We start from the raw sequence: 23,492 nt of genomic DNA, 5'->3' as shown, positions 1-23,492 counted from the left end.
TACCTGCTACGGGAGGAGAAATAAGACAGCGTTTTTAAACCTTGATCTTGACAATGCCGGTACGCCGTTGTCCCGTTGAAACTTTCAGCTTCGTTCACTGTAGTATTATTGCACTAATCCACTGGAAAATATAAAGCAATCAACCTGATCGATCAGCGCTATGTAGATACCCCACACACTCCCGCAGCCTAACCCTGTTGATCAGCACAGGAATGGACGTTTCTTCTCTGCGTCTGCGTGCCTAGGTGCCATTCGTCCACTGGAACTGAAAGTCTGAAACTGATCATGTGCTTTTGAACTTGACAGCAGCGTAGGAATATAGGTGTATAGCAGCAAGAACTGACCGCGGAAAGCATAGAGAGATATCCCGCGTGCGGGCGCGGGTAATTCGTAGGCAGAAGGGTGTTCTCTGTTGGCGTATGTGCGGACGAGTTTGGCCAGCGGGAGTGGAATGGAGAAAGGCGTAGTCGCAGGTTGCAGACTCGCAGCCACTGGAACGCGAAATATTTCGGCTCCTCGCGACCCATAGGATAAGCGCGCGGCGACTGCGAACGCCAAGACGCGCGCGCGCGCGAGCGAGACGGTTGCCCCGTCGAGTCGGAGCCGGGCGGTGTTTGGCTTGTCTCCCACGGCCACGCGCAATCGCGCATGCGCGTTGCCCCCCGCTGCTGTTGATGTCAGCGCGAGCCGCGAGAGTTTCGGCGAGCGGGCGTCGCTGCCTCGGCAAAGAGCAAGAAAGACGGCAAGCGCTAGCTGGGCGGAGCGCGTCGACTCGGAGCCGGTCGGGTCACGGAAAGGATCAAAGAGAAATCGAAGGCGAGACTGCCGGTCTCCAGGAGGTAAGCTGCTGAGACACGGCCATGCGAGCGTGCCGTGCTTTGCTCGTTGGCAGCGGCCAGCAGGCACGTGTAACGGCGAGTGATTACCGTCTCTTGTTAATTTAGTCTCCAATCGCCCAGACAGCATTGGTTTCTCCTGCGTCTGGGCTTATTTTTTCGACGGTCACTGCACCTGAATATGATTGTTTTTTTTTTTTTTGCAGGGAACCTGAATATGATTGTTACACCTCAAATGCCTCGAACATGTTCCTAGATCAACCCAGGAGAGTACAAGCAAGCATAGTGATGGCAACGAGAAGCAAACTCTGAGCGGATTCTTCTTATCCGCTAAATGATCCCGTGGGGCCAACCTGGCAGTGACCCTAAAGACAGCAACCACCCCCCTCCTGACTCAACCACGAAAAGACTACGCGCACACGTCAAACTACCCCACAGGACCCGTACCTGCCCCCGCACCCCCCGACGCAATCGTCCACCCCGCGTCGTCTCCGGCCGCCGCCCACCGCCGCCGGAGCCCCGCCGCCCCCAGCCCGCCATGGCGGATCCGCCGTCCGCGGCCGCCACCGCCTCGCCGCAGCCCGATCAGCTCGCCGCCGCCGCCGTCTCCACCCCGCAAAACCCCAACCCTAACCCCCTCCTCTCCCCCCAAATCCCACCGTCGCCCACCGTCTCCGACCTGTCCGCCATCTCGTCCCCGCAGCTCGACCCGTCCGCGGCGGGCGGCGGGGCCATGGACTACCCCCCGCGGCCGCCGCAGATGCAGGCTCCTTCGCCCGGCCAGGCGGCGGCCGGGGCTGGAGGCTTCGGCCAGATCCACCGCTCGGGCTCGGGCTCCCGCCTCGCCGCTGTCGGCCAGCTTCCACAGTACGCTGCTGCTGCGGCCAGGATGTACGGCAGTCAGGTGAACTTCTCGGGAGGTGGAGGACAGGTGGGACAACAGCAGCAGCAGCAGCAGCAGCTGGCTGCTCGCGCGGCCATGCTTAGTCAAGGCCAGATTGGGATGCTGCAAGGGCAGGGGAACGCAGCATCTGCGGCGCACTATGGTCTCCAGTCACAGATGATGGCGCAGGTAAATTTGGGGTCTCAGGCACGCTTTGAGTTAGCTGAATTTTGCATCTAATCATCATGAATTCCACTTTTAACGGAAGTGGGAAACACAGACTCTTTTAATTGTAGACTTGTTTACTTGTGGTTAGAGTTTTTCTATCAGCTTAACAGGGTAGCGTATCGTATATGGTAACAGTTTTGTAACATGGCTTAGTGAATTGGTGACTCAAATATCTATGCTGAATATTTTTAGGAGGGTACGCACACAAAATTAGATCAATTTGATCAGAATGCCAGGTCCGGCTGAAACTTTGCATTTACCAGTTGATTGTGAATCAAAAGGAAATGAATCGTGGATCCAGAATCTTGAAATTTCTTAAACAGTTTTGACTTTTTTTTCTTGTAGCATCATGGTATTTAAGTAGTGGAGATAACTCCTTGGGTGTGATGGTGCATACCACAAGAAAGAAAAACTAGAAATCTACATTTCTCGTACTATGTTCCATTGGTAAAATATTTGTGATTTCTTTTAGAATCAAATATAAGCTCTGATAAGAAGCCTTCTGTTGTTGGAATCTTTGCAGGCGCAACCACAATTGTTCGAATATCTGTATTATATTTAGAATTGCTTAATGAAACACCCTCTGCTTTTTTTTATTGGAAACCACATTAAGAGGAGTGATTCGTACTAGTTTTGCCTATGTTAAGAAATTATTATTATTGGGGAAAATAATTCAGTTGAAGGTAACTAGTAACTATCACCATCTGATTGTATTACTAGCATAATTGGTTTTTCTTGTTGCTGCAGCCAAGGCAGAAGGGTATGGTGCAAGGTGCACAATTTAATACTGCCAATGCAGCTCAAGCATTACAAGGTATGCAGTCCATGGGAGTCATGGGTGGTATGAGAGGAAATGGAACTATTCCATATAATCAGCAACGTTTTGCCCATGCACAAGCACAATTGAGGCCGCAGCAGACATCACAGCAAGGCACACTGTCTCCACAGGTACTTGACTTCCGTAAGCAAAAGAATTATCTTTGGTTATCAAGCACCCACCTCCTTAGTCCTTACCTTACCATATGTATCTTTCATGGCCTTATTGTTATTATATGTGAATGCATGCCGCAGCAAATAGCCAAGGTCCTTTTTAAAGAACATATATTAACAGGTACTGATCAAAGAAGCTAATATTAATCTCTTGGCAGCTTTCTGATGTATCTTTACACACAGTTACTAAAATTATGCTTTTACCCACTAAAACTGCATGAGAGTTAAGCATTTGTGTGTCCTTTTCCCTTTTTCTTTTAGGATTAATCAGAACTATGCTTATTAACTTTGCACCATGGATATTCTATTTTTAACTTGTGACAGTTGCGTGCATCAATTTTTCTAGCACCTCTCATGTTTATGCGGATAACTTCTATCTTGGTTTATTTATCAGAAGGTTGTGGGTCAAGGCTTGACAAGAACAGCATCGATTGCTGCATTAAATCCACAGCTACCTGGATCGTCGACAAATGGGCCGATGGCACAAATGTCCCTTCCTCAGAAACAGCAGCAGGCAGCATGGTTAAAACAAATGCAATCATCGCTGGGATCACCTGTTTCTCCACAACAATTTCAGCATCAACAAAGGATGCTATTAATACATCAACTTCAACAGCAGTCAGGATTGAATCAACACCAAATCGCACAAACCCAACAACAGCATCCTCATCTCAATACCCAGCTTTTACAGCAGCAACACATTCTACAGCAACTTCAGCAACAACAACAATCTCCAAGGATATCAGCATCTGGTTCCCAGAAGTCCATGAACCTGACAGGATCACAACCGGGCACTCCTTTATCAGGTGGAACTATGACTGGTGGAAGTGCAAGTCAAGGAGCAGAAGTAACTAATCAACTTCTTGGGAAGAGAAAAATACAAGATTTGGTTTCACAGGTAACAAATAACCTTCTGGGTTCATTCTTATGAGCTTCTGTATCACTGGTATGATGTGATCGTATCATGATCTTTGAGATTTTTCTTGAAATATTAGAATCGCATTCCCATTTTTCAGAAGCATATTCTCTTTGTTGGTTGAATAATAATATTTTGCTCTTTTGGTCGAATAATACTTTACTCTTTTGGTTGAATAATACTTTGCTTTGTCTTTGAATTGTGAACTCCTATTTACAGGTAGATCCCCTGGGCAAGGTTGATCCAGAAGTGGAAGATTTGCTTTTGGAGATTGCTGATGACTTCATTGATTCGGTAATGTGTTTGTTGTTTGTAAATCATGCTTTTACAGCACACTTGCTCTTAGTGAATTTCTATTTGGTTGAAAAATGTGATTCCGTGTGATTCAGAATCTGAGTACCTTGAGCTTCTGATTTTGCTTCTTTTATCTGATGGACAAAACTTGTATCAACTGACCTTTTTTATTTGTTACTAGGTGACTGCATTTGCGTGTACCCTTGCGAAGCATAGGAAATCATCAGTCCTGGAAGCCAAGGATGTATTGCTGCACCTAGGTTGATAACCCTCCTCTCTGATGTGATAGAATCAACTTTATTTGCTTATTAAATCTGAATATATTTTCATGCAGAAAAAAATTGGCACTTATCTGTTCCTGGTTTCTTAAGGGAGGACAAGAATCCGCAAAGACATCCTGTAAGACTAAGAAATGCCATTCTATTACTTATTATATTTTGTGAAACTGTTTTTCTTAATCTTCGTTCATGTGCACTCATGTTATGCAATATGCCAACTGGACATCTGGACCCAACTTCTGAGGGAATTGACCTGGCTATTGTAGCCATTTTGTTGTTTTTGGGTTTTAGGTTTTATGACTTTGAATGTATGGGGGTAATCGCTATCAAAGTACCATAGTCTAGTGCTTTCTAGTAGAATTTACTTAGTAAAGGGAACATTAATTCAGCAATTTTCCCTGTTTCCTTTGTTTGTTTGGTTATAAAAGTTTAGAATGCAATGTTGTCTGTTTGTTATTTTGAAATAGAACTAGCACTTATATTTTTGCCATTGCCTTTATTCTCATCATCTGGGCATCTTGCATTGCATGTACTGCTGCTGTGCTATTCAGCAATAAGCTCAAACAAAAGTTTGATTGGATTATTTAAAACAATAAACTGCAACAGGTAAAGGTATCAGTGGACCCTCAACAACCAGAATGTGATGCTGCTGGTATTAGAAGCACAGGAAATAAATTGGTAATTAACAATTCAGTTGCCAACCATCAAACAAGACCTCCGGTTACTGAGCCTTCACCAATGCCCACAATGGGGCCTCTGTCAAAAGTGCCCCGTTTCTAAGCATCATGCCTCCTCATCAGTGCAAGGGAAAAGGGAAATTACATGTAAGTCTGTTCAGCAGATAGAATCATTCCTTTTCTTACTTTAACATTGCTTCATCAGAATTGTGATGATACTACAGTTGGAATTTGCATGTCTTTTAGTAATAAACATAATAATAGTTTTGCACAATTGCCTTGGGATGTTTATTAACAATGCATAGACCTTAGTCAACTTTCTGGTATACCCTTCAGTCAGCTGACAGTGATTATGTAAACTGGGCATTATTTACGGGCACTCGAGCTATCAGGCTTTGCCCGTCCATGGTGAAGCCATTTTTCCATTATAATCATTATCAGCTATTACATACTCGCCTCCCATATAAATGGAACTTTGAAACAAAATATGGTTGCTCTCATCTTTCACTCTTTCATACCACAATACATCCTCGTTCTAATCATCTGAAGTTTTCAGTACAGGTTCTAGGACATTTCACATACAGCTTGGTATTAATTAGTATCTAACTTGAGGATTGCTAGCAAATGGAAGCACAATAAATGTATGAGCATCTACGGGCAAAAGTGGGATGCTTGTGTTCTTTAAAGGAAAGAAGTTGCTGACTGACAGATTGTTCGCGACAGCCTCATCCAGGAGCTCTTGTGTAACCTTATTAGAAGTATTCGTTGATCGCTGTAGCTGACCCCTCTCGTTGTACATAAATGTTTTTTTGCGAACGGGGCAGCCCTTTTCGTTCTTGTTGTTCCTATATAGATGTAGAACCCATATTATGGTATCGTGTATTTGCTACAACTCATAAGTTGATCTAAAAGATCAGAAAAAAATGTCATTATATCGTGTCATTGGGCGTCTTGCATGTCTCCGATCACAATACAATTCAGCCTTTGCGGTCTTAAACTGTACCATTGCGCTCGTTTTTTTAAATCCGTCATCCTGAAGATCTCTAATTCTGGTGTGTACATTGTTTATAAGGATGATCTAAATGAGGGTCTCTAATCTTAAATGTGTACATTGTATATTGTATTTATTGAGGTGATTCAAATGAAAAGTCTTTGCGTCAGTAGTAGCTGCCTTATATAAAGTCTGGATTGAGGGAAAATTAACACGAAGTGACCGTCAAATTCTGAAGGATTTCAGAGGCGGGAGCAGAAATGTATAGCTCATCAGCCCCATACATGATCGTCCCTGTTCTAGCGTAATCAGCGTTCCGGTTAATTTCGTCTGCATATAGCAACCGGTTAATTTCGTCTGCATATAGCAACTGGAAAATGCAAGACGAAGCATGGACACAGTCATCACCGCATGCACTTTCAAGCACAGGCCTTACAGCCATTCCTACCCAACTGTATACGCGGTGCGATACAAGCTTGTGTACGTTGCCCGTTGAAGAGCGCACCGGAAAGAATGAATACACCATATCTGCATGCACTGCCATGTATATACACGAAATGCAACACGGCCGCACCTTGATGAAAGCCTACCAAACTCCTAACAAAATTGTCAACTAGGGAAGTTTGTTCGCCGTCAGGTTTTAAGTAGGGGACTCCGCGAGCACCAAGGTGTGCCACCAACCGCACGACACATTCAGTGGGTGGTATGCGTCGACAGGAACACTGCAAGGCACGTTTCTGTCCATGGAATCGCCGAGACCGAGCTGCACGCGCAACTCAAAAGTTATAAAAAGAACTGCAACGGTGAATGTTTTTCTTCTCCAAGTGCAGAGCTGAAATACGCACCTGTCCGTACTTGTTCCATCCCCAGCAGAAGACCTCGCCTTCATCTGCATAAATGTCACCACATTTTGTCAGTAGATGTTAGACCAGGAACAGCACTTTCTACGGGCATGTTTAAACAAATTGTCAGGGAGGCCAAAGATTAACAAGAATTTAAGTACTTCAATCACACATGGAACAGCTTATTGTAGAATTCCAACTTTCCAAGCACAAGTTACTGATAATACGCTAATAACTACAGTGACTCATAATATGATTACACATCAGAATATCTAGGAAGATTCAATAGGGCTTGCTTATATGGGGATTAGGCTCAGTACGTTCGGTTGGCAGACAGATTAAACTAAAATACTCATGGCTTTCTAAGGGATCGAGTATAATCTCTACCTCTTCAACAAACCCTAAAGGTCTTGTTTGGATAATTGGGTTTATTCAACAAACCCTTGCCAGAAATATTTCCTTGATTTAAATGAGCATGAGAAGAGCATTTTATTAATATGCAGTTATATTAGACAGATAGGATAGCAAATTCCTTCTAGGGGAAAAATACTAGTACAGTCAAAGGTACCAGTTATTATTGCACTATGACGAGCTCCACAAGAAACAGCTCGTGCATTCTTATTCTCCAAGCTTGAGGCATCTACCAGTTTTGGTACAGTCTGCATAAAAAAAAAAGCAATATACTTATGGTTATCACTTACTGAGTAAACATGCACCTCACATACAGCTAACTCCATTTTGGGAGGCAATCATTATGTTAACTGTAGTTATTTTCCCTAAACTTACTTTATGTAATTAACCTCCATTAACATCGAAAAGAATAGAATTGAGTAAAGTGTACGGGCGGTCCTTAAACTTGTAGGGGTATGTCATCTAGGTTCCTAAACTCTCAAAATGCATATCTAAGTCCCAAAACTTGTCATAGTGTGTTATCTAAGTCCCAAATCGCCACAAACTCTTCAGTATCCTACGTGGCGTTGATGTGACATGCCACACGGACATGACATGGCATCATTTTGATTTACAAATGAGACCCATTTAAAATTTTTCCTTTTTATTTTTTCTTCTCTTTTTTCCCTTTCTTCTCCTTTCTCTGTGACCCGAGTAGAAGAAAGGGAAAAAAAAGAAGAATGAGAAGAAAACAAAAAAGAAAAAGAAAAAAAGAAAAAAAGAAAAGGATACGTCACGTCCATATGGCATGCCACATCAGCGCCACGTAGATCTTAGAGGGGATGTGTCGATTTGGGACACTTTGACAAGTTCTGGGATCTAGATATGCATTTCGAGAGTTTAGGGACCTATATGACACAACCCTACAAGTTTAAGGACCACCAATGCACTTTACTCAATAGAATTTGTACCTCAGCTTGATCAGAACCAGTGCCCAGCTGCCCAAACTGGTTTCCTCCGAAGGAATAGACATCGCCATCTACAGATGTGCATACAGTGTGCCACAGCCCTGCACCAATGTCTTGCATCTTGACTCCCAGGATAGACGATACACACGTTGGACTTAAAACATCATCTGTGTTTCCTTGTCCACACTGAAGAATAAATTATACAATAATTAAGAGCACTAGTGCAACAGAACTTTTGTTGCTCCTACTCATAGGTTTCAAAATGGGGGAAAAATCTAATATATACCATGCCAAAATAGTGTCAAGTGAGTGAGCAAGAACTGTCATCACCATTGTTATGGAAGATGTCAAAGTTGAAAACAGAGAGAGAGAGAGAGAGAGAGAGAGAGAGACTTTCAATGAAACTACATATCACATGTAAACCAAATTAAATTGTAGCATAAGTTTGCTGTGTACTTGTTCAGTCGGAAAGCAAGTACAAACAACTCTTCAATGCCTAATCTTGTTGAATACATAGATGGATTACCCAAAACAAATCATACACTTCTCCATCCCTTGAATACATATTTCTTTTCCTAGCTACTTGGATGTGTTTAGTCATGCAAATGATGCTTTGAAATCTCACACAAGCTTGGTCCAACTGATATGCTATGGTAGAAGCACTAACCTGTCCGTACAGTCCCCATCCAAATGTAAGTAGTGCTCCTGAATCTGCAAAAGAACTAGCTGTTAAAAGTGCAGGGCCAAAATTTTTACTAGAATTTAGGGTTCCATGTGTTGTAAAAGCAGGTTGGAATTCACTAGAAGATATGAACAGAGCTGAACAGTTGCTAATATTTTGGTTTGAATTGAAATTCCTCCTAGATGTAACTCGTCTAGATCTGCAGTTTTGATTATTAGACTTTTGTGCACATCCTTGGATTTAAAGTAACTTCTTTGGAACATGTTCTTTGGTGATTTTACACAGAAAATCTCATATACATAATATCGTAGTTACTTAAAAGTTAACTACAATATATGGTCCAATCAAGCAATGCACCTTGTTGCCTCTAATCACCAACTATTTTCTATGTGAAAACAAACATGAAAAAAAGCATGTTGTCCATTCTTGTAAATTCGTAATACTACATCACAAAACATTACTTTATACTGTACCAAAGCAAACTGAACTACCAATTTGAAAGTATGTATTGTCATCCACAAGAAAAAAACCGACCCAACTGAGGTATTCACACATACCACCTTAAGATCATATATGATCGACATCAACTTTAAATAAGTAGGATAAAAGGTTCCCAGAGTGAGCTTGAAAGAAAGGGCTTACCTGTTACTACAGCACTGTGGCGACCCCCACATGCAATGGCCTTCACGCAATTTCCCATGACTTTGCTAATCTGCACTTCAGCACTTTTGTTTCCTTTCATAGCTGCTGGCCGATCTTTGCTGTACAATGCTGATTCAATGCACGGGATAGGATGTGGAGAGGAAACAGTCCGGATTCTAGAACCCAGGCCTAGTTGCCCTTCTCCTCCATAGCCCCAACCCCATACTTGGCCTAAATCTGAAGCTTTCGAGAAAACATTTAGTTTTAATCAGCAAAGTTCCCTAGCCCAGCAAATGTAGTGCCATAGTGTTAGTGCAAAATGTAGGCTACCTGATAGTGCTAATGTATGACGACCACCAGCAGCTACTGCCATTATTTTAACTCCTGTATTAAATGTCACTACACAAGGGGGTGCTGAAAGGTTTTCATCACTGGACGTTGAACTTTCGGGTGCATGTTTGGTTGAAGACAACCTTCGTCTCTTCGTGCTATCATCAGTACCTCTACTTTCAGAAGGACCAGATGCTGCTCCGCTACTTGTCCTAGACACCTGCGACCTGGGGCTCACTGTAATGGAGTTGCCTTTGTTATATCTGAAAACAATTGATGTAGAGAAGCTTATACTTTTTAGGCACAAATGAAACAAGGTAGGCAGTAATCATCACCACCTTGGTCAGCGGCAATCGCACTCTGTCTTTCATCTTTTTCCAAAGTTCCACCAGAAGATTGGTCAGAAATGACCCTTCCTGTTGGAACACATTCTTTCCAACCCCATGTATAGACATCCCCTTCATCTGGTCCAGTATGACATTTACGAAATTACTAGTAACACAAAAATTATGAGCTCTTGCTGTCCTAAAGTACGCTATGTGTGTTCAACTAGTAGTATACCAGTTATTGCAACACAATGAGCCCATCCAGCATCAGCTCTCACTATTGCCACGTCACTAGGAAGTGGAAAAGCTTCTGGAGTTTCCTGAGAAGTACAAAATTGTCCTTAGAAATATCTCCGAGTGATGAGAGCATAAAGCATCAATACAGATACGGGTAGCATTTTTACCTCATGCTTCCCGGCAGTCACATAGCTTTGGCCCATATCATCAGCAGAACCCCAAGTGAGGAGTTTACCAGACTCTGATCCAAATAAAAACCCCAGTTTAGTATCAAATTTATCTTGAACATGGTGAGCAACCGATTACAGAAATTTTCAGAGAAAGCTCGTTTCTATTGGCATATTGTTGAGTCTGAACACATACAATCTCCTGAACTAATAGTTTTAATTCGAACACTCTGATTTGGTACATCAAATTAATTCGTGGGGCCGGCCAACAAGAATGCAAATTCCCCATCACGGTCAACCGAACAAAATGAATTAAAAGGTCACTCGTGTGATCATGTTAGAGGCAACTAAGAACATGATATGACGTTCTTCTTTCACCTCTCCTCGATCACACGATTTTTTATCGTTGTTTCTGGGTATCACACGAATAAGGTCTCAGAAAATTCAGAAATACACTTAATTTAACAAATTTCAGCTGTGTATTCATCTTCTTTCACTATATAGCTCTCGACAAACAAATCCCCATTTCACACATTCACCCACAGCTATGAAATGGTTGTAACTAAAGCACAATCGGAACAAGAGGACAAGTCCGAGCTCAAACTTGCCGCACCAAGTCGTGCAAAACTGGACCTCCACTTGAAATGTAAGTACATCACAATCAACTAATTCAAATGTGCCCAATAAATGCAAGCTGTAAAAAAAAATCGTCACGAGTATTAATGCCCCGTAAACCCGTCCTATACTATCTGTTCGCAAATTTTCGCCAAATTCACTACCTATTACTATCATCAATCCACCACGGTAATTGTAAGAGTCGACAACTCCAGTAGATCTACCACAGCCCACCCCGAAAAACCCAACGAATCGAGAGCAACGGAGCACGAGCGGAACAGCAATGAGAAGGAGAGTCACGGGACGTCACCTGAGATGGCCATGGCGAAGCCGCAGCCGCCTCCGCATACGTCCCTCCACCCATCGCCGCCCGCCGCGGCCGGTAGCCTCACGGGTACGGGCCCGAGCAGCGGGGAGCGCTGCGGCGAGACGCCGGGGAGGTACCCCCACATAAGCACCACCCGCTCCTTCCTCCCCGCAGAAACCCGCGCGCGAAGCCCGGCGCCGTCCTCCTCCATCTCCATCTGCTCCTCGCCTCCCGCTCCCACCACCCCCACGCCTCCGCCTCCGCCGCCGCCGCGGCCGTTCATCTCCTCGGGAGCACCCGTCCTCCCCGTATCCGCCGCCGATTCCTCCGCTACCTTCTCCGTCGCCGTCGTCGCCGCCTCCGTCTCGATCGCTCTCGCCTCGCGGCGGCCACGGGGGGGAGGAGGAGGAGAAGGCGTTGGTTTGGTTGGGGTGGGGAAGCGGCGGCCACTTGCTTTCCGAGCGTGAGGCTGTGAGCTGCGAGATTTGGGCGTATCAGTTTCTCCGGGGCCGGGGGCGCCACGTCGGATGCCGACGTGGCTGGGCCCCAGACACGTGGCGCTCGGCGGGCCGCTGGATCGGGACGGCGAATTCCTGGCCAGGAAACGGCCGGAAGCTTCTGGAAAGGTTTGAGGCCCAGGGCTTGGAGGGGCTACGTGTCGGCCCGTGGGAGAGGCCACGTCGTGCGGGTCGGAGCCAGGAGACGCGGCCAGGGAAAACGTGGCCGGCTGCAATTTGACTCCCCGGCGCCGCATCCACCAATTAAATTTGCTGGTAGCCTTCCTAAGAGTAAGTTTAATGAGCAATTCTACAGTTTTTGAGGAGGTAATATGAGATATCAGATTTTATACTAAATTTTTGGTATCTCATAGTATCTAGGTACCAAGAGGTACTAAATTTACAATAGAAAAAAATGATACCTCATGGTACCTTCTTAAGAACCGTAGAATTGCTCAAGTTTAATAGTACAGGCCACTACTATCTTCAAATCATATATAGCCAATGTAATAGCCAATTCATATAATAGTTGCTTACTATAATATTAATATCTGGTCCCACCTGTGTCATACACACATTACGTCTTGGAGTCCGTGCTACAGCCAGCTACAGATCTGTAGCCCGCTACTTTTCTGTCTCTTCCTTTATCTCTTTAAAATATGTTTATAGCTAGCTTATAGCCTGCTATTGTACCTGCTCTAAGAGCAAGTTTAATAGTATAGCCAACAACTAGCTCCATATCATTTATAGCCAATTCATACAATAGTTGCTTACTACACTATTAATACATGGTCCTACCTGTCATACACATTGTACGATTTGGAGTCCGTACTGCAGCCCGCTGCTCTTCTCTCTCTTCCTTTGTCTCTTTTAAATATGTTTATAGCTGGCTTATAGCCGACTATTGTACATGCTCTAAACCGCCTTTTCCCGATGGAATGGCAATTTGTTTTCCTATATGATGGAGTACAACTGTATGTCTACTTCCATCAATATGAATGTGGGAAATGCTAGAATGACTTACACTGTGAAACGGTGGGAGTATATTATACTAGCTACTTTTATCAATTTTCAAAAAAAATAAAATAAGAAAAACATACGAGTAGTTGTGATTGTTTGAGGTAAAAAATTATAAATAATAAATAATAGTGATTAATTTGAGGTTAAAAGTTATATACATAAATCAAATACAAAATTATTGTGATTGGTTGAGTATATGATAGAATAAATGTTGAAAATAATTATAAGGATAGTTTTAGTAGGGAGTTTTATTTCGCAGTTTTTAAGAATGCAATATCATCTAAAGCTGGTTATTGAATGGAGTAAATGCTTATATGTAATATGTTGGTAGCTCGAACATCCTGGACCATTGGACCATCGTGATTTTAAACACCGTACGAAAAAAAAACAAAAGGCATAAGGGAGAGGGCGTGTTTAGTACACGCTAAAATTGGAAGTTTGATTGAAATTGAAATGATATGATGGAAAATTTGGAAATTTGTGTGTGTATGAAAGTTTTGATGTGGTAGAAAAGTTGAAAGTTTGAAGAAAAAATTGAGAACTAAACCAGGCCTATATACGGACACACATGTACACACTCATCTCTATAAACATGCACACACGTTCTACGCATATGAGCATCTCTAAAAATTGGACCAACATATTTAAAAAATGATTGAAATTAACAGAGTTACCTCTCATCCCTATAGACGCACGTACGTACACCTTACCTTACCCGTACGAGGAAGACGGTTGGGATATCTTAAGGCTGAAGAAGTTACCATACCTGTCTCTCTACTGATGTATACATGAGCATTCGTGCTAAGCCTAAAATTTAGATCTAGTTAGTACTACCTCTGTTTCAGGTTATAAGACTTTTTAGCATTGTCCATATTTATATAGATATTAATGAATCTAAACACACATATATGTCTAGGTTTATTAACATATATATATGAATGTGAAAAATACTATAAAGTCTTATAATATGAAACGGAGAAAGTAGGTTTTGTCATAAAAAAAACTTAAATAGTTCAACTATATCCAGTTGCAAAAAAAAAAAATGAATACATAAAAGAGTACTTTTAGTAGCGTAATTGTGGCGTGCAGTAGATTCACCGATTGATAACACCATGTTTTATCTGAAAGGCATATGCACTAATGTGCGATTTATATGTCTGGAATACATAAATTTCATGATATTTTTAATAGAAATCCACACGATACTGTAGTTCGTTATGCGCACAACATTTTTCACCCATGCCAATCAGACTAGGGTGGGTTGTCTCGTGGGCGGTTTAACTTCGGCGTCAACAATATCTAGTGTAGAGTTTTGCGTCCATTTCTGAAATATGTTTTTCGAAAGGGTTAGAATGTAAAAGATAGCTGCTTATGTAAAACTAATCCTTAAAATAATATTCTAAATATCGAAACCATTTTTTGGCTCCACACATGACCCGATCGAATGGTAAACACACAGGCTCGCGGTGAGAACGTGTGACCAGCGTGCAGCCGTGCACCGGCTTTGGTGCGCGCTCGTTTATTATTCGGCCCTGAACGCTCCGGTGACGAACCTCGTCTACGCATCATGAGTTTCTTATCTCCCTCCGTGGCTTGACCGCTCGAGGGGCCACGAGACTCACGAGCGGCGGCCGCCAGCCAGCCGATGCGCCAAGACGCCATCGGCCCACTTCGTGGCGGGGGCCAGGTTGCGTGCGATGCGACGCTTTGTGGCCAACGTCTCGAAGCTTCACGAAGCCTCAGTTTCCCGCCCCGCGCAAGCATCAATCAGCAGCGAAAAAAAGGGGGCCGCGTCAACAACACTGTAGCAGCAAGCAGCCCCGTCATCTTGATCGAGTCGAGCAGTTGTGGGAGAAAAACGTCACGCGCACGCGTGCCGTGCGAGGAAAAAACGTCTCTCTTGCGGTAACAGGTAAACGTGCCTGTGGGTGTCACCAGTTGGTCACACTTGTCCTCTCCTGCGACGGCGACGGGTGGGGGAGGAGGGGAAAGCGACCGGCGTACGATGTTCTTCTGCTGCCACTGCCAGTGTACTGCCTCCTCCGTTCGCGTTTGCTTTCGCTCGAGCACTTGACTTGACTCGCCTCCCGCACCCGCCATATGGGAGCCTAACCATCATGAGCCGTTGTGCACGCACGGTGTCTGAATGAAATCGTTCGTGTGATGCCTCTCCTGTGGTGAGCGTACGGCGCACCGTGGTCGAGTTGCTGTGTTTGTTAGTATCGTGCTTCTCGACCAACCAACCAACCACCTGTGATTTTCTCATTCATCGCGCGATAGCGAGACCCGGGATGCGACGACGCATTATTGATTTCTTGTAACCATCCACATGCGTCATGCACTCTTGCTACATGAGATTGTTTAATTTCCGATAGACTGCTCGTAGAAATCGCAACTTTTCCCTTTAGAATGCTACATGGGGTGGTGCTTCATGTACCGTGGAAACGTGTCCATCCTTCAGGTAGCAATACTGCAATAACATAGGAAAAAGGCCTTCCTTTAGAAGCATGTTTGGCAAGAAAATGGAAGATATTAGGACCGCCATAAAATAAGACTGCGTTCACTCTTTTCAGTAAGATGCGTTGTAACAAAGGGAACACGTAAAACTGTTGTTTGCCACCAGCAAAATATAGTATATGACAATTGGCAAATCAGCGGTGTTGTCCATATTCTTCGCTTCAAACCAAGGGATTGTTAAGTTAGCAATGTACATAATCGGAATCGGTGGGAGGCATCTCTCACAACTCACAAGGACAAGTCACAGTTCAGCAGTACTTCAGTTCACGGAGCAATCCAGAATTCAGAACTCGCATTGTGGTCACTGCATAGCTGGAAGCCCATTATACCGCTCTTTTAACGGGCCAAACCCAACCTCAAGGACAGCCCAAACATAAAAACGTCCATGCAGGCTTAGCTTTACTCAGGTCCAGTATGATCAAAGGAACACAAAATTCTTGGGAAAAAGTACACCCAAGGTCTCACAACTTGCCATCAAGTTACAAAATCATCCTTAAACCGTAAAACCAGATACAACGTGTCCCCTAACTTACGAAACCAGTGCAAACTAGATCCCTCTGTGGTTTTGACTCAGGTTTTGTCCGATGTGGCAGCTCACCCAGCGTGGGCCCCGCATGTTAGCCTCTTCTTCCCCTCTCCTCTCCACCTCTCTTCCTCTCTCCTCTTCTCTCCACGGGCGGTTGGGGGGAGGGAGGGAAGGGAGCAGCTGCGTGTGAGTGGGGGCCGGCGGGCACAAGTAGTGGGGGAGCAGCTGGGCGCGGGTAGTGGGTCCCATTTCCTCTGCCCATGGCGAGGGGATAGCGCGGCGAGCCGCTGCCCTTGGTGAGGACGCCGTCGAGGTCAGAGGGCGGTGCGGAGGACGGCGGAGACGGGGTGCAGAGGACAGCAAGCAGGTTGGAGGGCGCCAAGAAGGGCGGGGACGACGCGACGAGCAACGCTCCCGAGAAGGAGTCGAGGTCGACGAAGTGGCAGAGGCCGCGCCGGGAGGGGTGTGGCGGTTGGAAGGGGGGAGGGGAGGGTGAGGAGCTTGGCGTGCGGCGGGAGTGAGGAGAAGAGGAGGGGCCCGCATGATACGGTAGCGACAGATGTGGCGAGAGGACAGTGGCATGAAGATGGAGGAGACATGAAAGAGGAAGAAGTGGTGCACATCCTCTTCCTCGTCGAACCCGTCGTTGTCGTCTGGCGGCGGCAGGAAGCAGGTGGGAAAGCGGGAACGGCAGCCGCAGCGAGAGTGGAGCTCGGTGGAGGAGGCACGATGATGACGACAGAGGGAGTTGGGGGGGGGGGGGGGCGCCGAAGCTGTGGAGATCGGCACCGGCGACAGATTGCTCCACTTCGCCTGCCTGCTTCGCCCACCGTCACCCTGTCAGCTTTGTGTGCCGTTGTCCCACTTCGCCTGGCTGCTCCGCTTGCCGCCATCCCGCTCCGCCCCACCCCGCCTGCCGTCACCCTATTTCACCTGCCTTCTTCGCCCGTCGCCGCCTCGTTGGCTTCACGCACCACCGTCGCCCCACTCCGCCCGCCGGCTTCGTGCGTCGCTGCTCCACCTACTCCGCTCCCCTCTGCTCGGCTGCTCCCATGGGACAGAGTGGATAGATACAGAGAAGAGAGAGTATGAGGAGAGGAGAGGAAGCGAGTTGGAGAGGAGGGGAAGAAGAGACCGATGTGGGTCCCACACCGAGTCAGCGCACGTCGGACAACACACAGAGTCAAAACTACCGAGGGATCTAGTTTGCACTGGTTTTGTAAGTTGAGGGATGCGTTAGGGACCTTCAGTTTACTTTTTCCAAATTCTTGCTCATTGCCCAGCCCAACATTTCTAGGCCTGCTCACCCATTTCAGGAGCAATACTCTCTCTCGCAGAAAACGAGAATTTCATAGCCCAGATCCAAAAATACCCATTTTCCCATCCTTCACCGACGAGGCGACGATCGACGGCGGCGAGGTCGGTAGAAGCGACGGCAAAGCCGACTTCAATTCGCCGGTGTCCCGGGCGTCCACTGACAAAGAGGACCCACTTGGAAGAATTATTATTATACAGTAGTACTCCAAGAAGGGGATAGATTTTTCAAGTGAAAAATAACAGAGCAGTGCCCCTCAGTTCAGTTCAGTCCCCGGCAGTGCACGATCCCATCCCTCCCGCATCGGCAAGGCACCGCCGCGCCGACCGCTCTCCGCACCGCGACGCGACGCGACGCGAGGCGAGGCGAGGCGAGCATGAAGCCCCTGGGCGCGCACGGCGCCGACCTGCTCTGCGGCCCGCGCGTCCTCCGCGCTGCGGCCCTCGCCTTCGCCTGCGCCGCCGCCTTCCTCGTCGGCTACCACTGGTCCGACTCCTCCCCGCGCCTGCTCTTCTTCTCCTCCACCGCCTCCTCCTCCTCCTCGCCGCTCCTCTCCACCGGCTCCCCTTCCGTCGCCGTCTCCCCCAACGCCAACCTCTCCTTCGACCCCTCCCTGATCCCCACCCCTGCCGCCTCCACGCCGCCTGCTTCTCCTACTGCCAATGCCTCGCCCCCACCTTCGCTGCCGCCGCCTCCTCCTCCCCTCCGCCCCCCTCCCCCTCCCGCCCGCCTCGGCATCGTCGGCGAGGACGGCGCGATGCGCGACGACTTCGACGTCGTCGTCGGCGGCGCCAACGACACCGATCTGGCCGCCACCGACGAGGCCCTGCCGCAGGAGCCGACCGACGCGGGCCCCGCCGTCGGGAGCAGGGTTCGGATTGGGAGGTTCCCGGTTTGTCCTGAGAGCATGAGGGAGTACATACCCTGCCTCGACAACGAGGAAGAGATCAGGAGGCTGCCCTCGACGGAGCGTGGCGAGCGGTTCGAGCGGCACTGCCCTGCCAAGGACAAGGGTCTGAGCTGCCTCGTGCCGGCACCCAAGGGGTATAAGGCACCCATTCCTTGGCCTCGGAGCAGAGATGAGGTGCGCATTGGTGTTCTCTCTTTCACATTTTGACAGTGTGCTGTAAACAAAAGTTTTGATAGTGTGATGCATACAATTCTTCAGTGTATAACTCTATGCCCTATAGTACTAGGCATCGAGTATAACATGCAAGGTATTCAAAAATTGATGGATTGCCTTTGGATTTTCCGAACGTGGAACATGGGGTAGTGTTTGATTTTGTGGGTTATTACTAGCATTGTAGCAAGCTCATACTGGGTTTTCTGTTTGCTAAGTAGAGGAGATGTCTTCTGATTCTGCCATCAGTATGAAGTATGAATTCAAATTAACTAGAGCATGATGAAGCAGCATTTGAAGTACAGCATTTTATTTAATGCAAAATTAAATACTCCCTCCATTCCAAAATTCCAAAATATAAGGCATAACCACCCTTAACCCAAAGACCAAGAAACAATTACGATCACCTCCTAGTTTGGATCACCGTAACAAATGCAATGCATGCACCCAATAGAATTAGAGATCTTGAGTGTGGAGGATTTAAATATAATAATTGAATAGAGAGGAGGTGCTATTTAATTGCATGCATGCATGCACACCTCATATTATGAAATATCTGAAAAAAGTAGTTGTGCCTTATATTATGAAATGGAGGGAGTATAACCAACTGATTTGGTTTAATTTTTCAAAGACCTCTGGGTTCAGGTAAAGGAGTTTCTATAACACACTTTGATGAATTGCAGGTATGGTTTAGCAATGTACCTCACACGCGGTTGGTTGATGACAAAGGAGGGCAGAATTGGATTAGTAAAGCTAAGGATAAATTTAGATTTCCTGGAGGAGGAACTCAATTTATCCATGGAGCAAATCAATACCTGGATCAGATTTCTCAAGTATGCTGATTGTACTTTTATCTGATGAAAATTTTATCATGTTGCTGACTCTCAGTAGCACCACCTGTCTCTCTGTTCATCCAGATGGTACCAGATATTGCATTTGGCTCTCACACTAGAGTTGCCCTGGATGTTGGCTGTGGAGTAGCAAGTTTTGGTGCATACTTACTTTCACGTGATGTGTTGACATTATCCATAGCTCCCAAAGACGTTCATGAGAATCAGATACAGTTTGCTCTTGAGCGTGGTGTGCCTGCAATGGCAGCAGCATTTGCGACACACCGATTACTATATCCCAGTCAAGCATTTGACTTAATCCATTGTTCACGCTGCCGAATAAATTGGACCCACGATGGTGAGCACTCACTTTGATGTAAAGTTCTACCTTTTTTTTTCTTAGTTATGCGTTTGAGCAAAGGCAACATATTTAAGGAGTATTTAAGGAGCTAGTCTGAATTCATTCCTACGGCATAAGAAAAATATTTTATTCAAATAATGACTGGAAGTTCCTTTATTAGAAAAATAGACATGCTCAAGGCACTCAAACATTGCAAAGATAGTGTGTTATTTTTAGCACGTGAAGACGCTTTTTCATCCAATGATTGTTTTCAACAAAATATCAACACAAAGATAACTGTTTTTTGTAGCACCCTGACTTCCAATTTGCTTAACTTTTGTTGCCATGATTTGCCACTTTAAAGATGGAATCCTGCTTCTGGAGGTTAATAGAATGCTCAGAGCCGGCGGTTATTTTGCTTGGGCAGCACAGCCTGTTTATAAGCATGAAGAGGCTCAGCAAGAAGCATGGAAAGGTATGCATTATTTCCTATGTACCCCTAGTAATTTTTGTTCCATTGTGGGGGAAACACACTAGTCTTTCATTTATTCTGTTGGTATTTTCCCACATGACGAATTCATATTTGTTCTTGTCGTTTGCATTTTTAGATTTATGACAGCTGCTCTTTTATTCCTCATTCATGCATTGCCGTTCTTTCCTTGTTTATTGTGTTGTGTATCAGCATTATGTTTCATATGCTTTGAAGTTTGAATCAACCTCCTATTATGGTCTGGAATGACATATGTCAAATTTTACGATATCTGGAGTGATTCATATGGTTATGTATACACAGTAATTTGAAGAAAAAAATTAATGCAAAATGTTTAATATGCATGGATCTCCAGATTAAATCCATGGCAAGCCTGAGGCATTCTTCCACGTGAAGTAAAGTAAATGCAAAGCTAAACTACAAATTCTTTTCATTTCTAGAAACCAACTAAAGCTGCAGATTTTTGTTATGATGTATCATGTCTAGAAATATGAATGTATTGCATGGTTTTTATCAGGATTACATAATATATTGGTTTGACAGGCTTACTTTGAATGAAGTGCTTTTTTTGGTTTGTTTTGAAAGAATTGCTTGTGAACAAAATTATGTGTAGAGATGGAAGACTTCACTGCAAGACTCTGTTGGGAGCTTGTGAAGAAAGAGGGATATATTGCTATGTGGAGGAAACCATTAAATAACTCATGCTACATGAACCGTGACCCTGGGGTCAAACCTGCACTTTGTGATCCTGATGATAATCCAGATGATGTCTGGTATGTTTCGACCTCATTTTGTCCTGTTTTTATTGATGAAACCTCAATGTACCATTCTAAATCTATGTCTTTCTGGCTGCAATCGTATTGGATAAAATTTTAACAGTCACATGTGCTATTGGACCATAAAAATACATCACCATTCACTACAGTTTGTCTATATAATATTTTAATATCATTGATTTATGATGGGCTAGATGGCAATAATGTTTTCTTTTTGCATCATCATTGGTTAGATCTGTTAAACCATTCACCATTAAAACCTCATAAATGCAAAGCATATTATCAACAAAATCTGTGATAATGGCTATTCATTTTTCTGGTTATGTAGATTATACTACATCATTCAGAGGCCTTAGCTACTGTTTGATTGGACTGTTGTACTGCTGTTATGTTTTATTTGGCATGAATCTTTTTTGTGCTATTCTTTATGTTCTATTTCTCTTTCAGGTATGTCAATCTGAAAGCATGTATCAGCCGGCTTCCTGAAAACGGTGATGGGCTGACTCCCTTTCCATGGCCTGCACGTTTAATGGAGCCACCAAAAAGGCTTGAAGGTGTTGAAATGGATGCACACTCATCAAAGAAGGAGCTTTTCAAAGCAGAAACCAAATTTTGGGATGACATTGTTGAAGGTTATATTCGTGTTTTTAAGTGGAGAAAGTTCAAACTCCGGAATGTATTGGACATGAGGGCTGGATTTGGAGGGTATTTTATCTTTCTTTAAGGCCTTTTCTTCACTCTGTCCATTCTCTTTCCATTTCAAATTACCTCAGACATTGATTAGTATCCGATTTCCATGCCTTTAAGTACAGATGTTGATAAAATATATACAATGACTTGGAGGTCTAGTGGATCACAAATCTGCTTATGTCGTTGATAAGTTGATATTAGTAATATGTCATCTGTTTTCTTTGGACACTTATTGTACATAGATTCTATGCCACTTAGTTATTTCAACCGTAGTAACCTTCTGCTCTGACACTACTATACTAGGTTACAGAGGTTCTCACAAAGACAAAATAAATTGGACTTATTTTCTGTTTGGTGCGTGATATATTCTGTTTTGCGCAATATCTCATTTTGCTTGCTAATTTTTTATGCAGGTTTGCAGCTGCATTGATTAATCGTAAACTTGATTGCTGGGTGATGAATGTTGTTCCTGTTAGTGAGCCAAACACACTGCCTGTAATCTATGACCGGGGACTTCTTGGAGTGGCTCATGACTGGTATGCATTTTTATATTCTGTGGCTCTCTTATTAGGGTTTTTGTTCTATTTATAATTTATAAATGTTCCTCCTGAATTATATTGTACTGCAACCCGTAATGTTCTTAATAGAGCATACTAGTGAATAGTGGTCACTTGCATCTTCTTTCTCCTTGCCCCGTGTTCTTGTCGAACTTGAACTCCAGTGGTCAACAGTTTGATTATAATGCTTCTCATTGACGTGTTTCTTGTTTATTTAGATATCAATGTTTGTTTCTAAGCAGTGGTGATTAGATATTTGGTGTTATTAAACTAAATCTACAAAATTTTACCTTTAAATATTGCTCATGCTGCCATTTTTGTGCCTTCCTTATCGACAGGTGTGAACCATTTGATACATATCCAAGGACATATGATCTGCTCCATGCGTTTAGCCTATTCTCGAAGGAACAGAAAAGGTAGCAGTTCTTTTGATAATTAAATTCGAGTTATGTTCCTGTTTATTTTTCTCCCAAACACCTGTGTGCCTAAAGAAATATCCACACTTATGTGCCCCAACAATGTGACTATAAAAATAGCTGAACAGGTGATCTCATGCTTTATCGATACATTGCAAGATACAAAAATAGTATTCATGCTCATTCCTTTCTACGTTCTTGACTATGCTGCTAAAGATACCACTGAGTTCTGGATAAACAGTGCGTCTAACTGTAGTATCTCTGTTGTTACCAGATGTAACATCTCAAGTATCTTGCTGGAGATGGATCGAATACTCAGACCAGGCGGTAGGGCTTACATTCGTGACCTAAAACAAGTTGTACAGGATGTCAAAGAGATAACAACCGCCATGGGATGGCGATCCATCATGCGTGACACCGCAGAAGGCCCGTATGCTAGCAGGAAGGTTTTGATGTGCGACAAGCCGATGGTGCGTTAGCCGATCAGGCTGGTCCAGAGCAATGATGCGAGCCCTGGTTTTGTTTTCCGGAGCCTTTTGAACTGACTACCACAGCTACTACGGACTGGAGATTGACATCTGTTTCAATACATAGGGATAGGTGAATGCCAAAGTTGTAACTAATCAATTTGATTCGTCATTCGTTTGTACAACGACTGATGTAGCCCCTAACGATTGGCTTGTTTTTGTTGTATCATCCACACAACAGTAATTATGAATAGGAGTTAGGAAGGTTTTTGAGTGACATCTATAGTCTGATGAAAGCGGGCAACTGTCTCTTTCTTTCTTCCATCTTGCAG

At 44.5% G+C, this 23,492-nt stretch overlaps 3 protein-coding genes across 9 annotated transcripts; 2 read left to right on the top strand and 1 right to left on the bottom strand.

Annotated features, from left to right (window-relative positions):
* Nucleotides 1-484: 484 nt before the first annotated feature.
* Nucleotides 485-6,044, top strand: LOC4327470 (transcription initiation factor TFIID subunit 12b). 6 transcript variants are annotated; one of them, XM_066305435.1, is made up of 9 exons: nt 485-839; nt 1,043-1,908; nt 2,695-2,895; nt 3,332-3,835; nt 4,073-4,147; nt 4,329-4,407; nt 4,482-4,546; nt 5,032-5,249; nt 5,664-6,044. In XM_066305435.1, the coding sequence occupies exons 2-8, from the start codon at nt 1,171-1,173 to the stop codon at nt 5,203-5,205; spliced, it is 1,836 nt and encodes a 611-aa protein (XP_066161532.1). In that variant the 5' UTR covers nt 485-839; nt 1,043-1,170; the 3' UTR covers nt 5,206-5,249; nt 5,664-6,044. The 6 variants fall into 6 exon arrangements, with proteins under 6 accessions (XP_066161532.1, XP_066161535.1, XP_015618226.2 ...); XM_066305438.1 differs by having other exon boundaries at nt 704-839; nt 3,335-3,835; XM_015762740.3 differs by lacking the exon at nt 485-839 and having other exon boundaries at nt 1,233-1,908; nt 3,335-3,835.
* A 443-nt stretch (nt 6,045-6,487) lies between these two features.
* LOC4327469 (ultraviolet-B receptor UVR8) lies at nt 6,488-12,064 on the bottom strand. 2 transcript variants are annotated; one of them, XM_015762710.3, is made up of 11 exons: nt 11,603-12,064; nt 10,678-10,751; nt 10,509-10,593; nt 10,286-10,411; nt 9,948-10,184; nt 9,618-9,860; nt 8,961-9,004; nt 8,297-8,479; nt 7,504-7,594; nt 6,939-6,982; nt 6,488-6,856 (listed from the first exon to the last, which is right to left on the bottom strand). In XM_015762710.3, the coding sequence occupies exons 1-11, from the start codon at nt 11,880-11,882 to the stop codon at nt 6,734-6,736; spliced, it is 1,530 nt and encodes a 509-aa protein (XP_015618196.1). In that variant the 5' UTR covers nt 11,883-12,064; the 3' UTR covers nt 6,488-6,733. The 2 variants fall into 2 exon arrangements, with proteins under 2 accessions (XP_015618196.1, XP_015618203.1); XM_015762717.3 differs by having other exon boundaries at nt 9,618-9,854.
* A 5,668-nt stretch (nt 12,065-17,732) lies between these two features.
* Nucleotides 17,733-23,439, top strand: LOC4327468 (probable methyltransferase PMT11). Its single transcript, XM_015787662.3, has 9 exons — nt 17,733-18,558; nt 19,278-19,427; nt 19,512-19,782; nt 20,129-20,239; nt 20,868-21,027; nt 21,478-21,735; nt 22,134-22,256; nt 22,616-22,693; nt 22,968-23,439. The coding sequence occupies exons 1-9, from the start codon at nt 17,851-17,853 to the stop codon at nt 23,170-23,172; spliced, it is 2,064 nt and encodes a 687-aa protein (XP_015643148.1). The 5' UTR covers nt 17,733-17,850; the 3' UTR covers nt 23,173-23,439.
* Nucleotides 23,440-23,492: the final 53 nt, after the last annotated feature.

This window comes from Oryza sativa, chromosome 1 (genome assembly GCF_034140825.1).
Source record: "Oryza sativa Japonica Group chromosome 1, ASM3414082v1".
Lineage (NCBI taxonomy): Eukaryota > Viridiplantae > Streptophyta > Magnoliopsida > Poales > Poaceae > Oryza > Oryza sativa.
The sequence above is the reverse complement of the archived record's forward strand: the minus strand, read 5'-3'. Positions and strand labels throughout refer to the sequence as shown.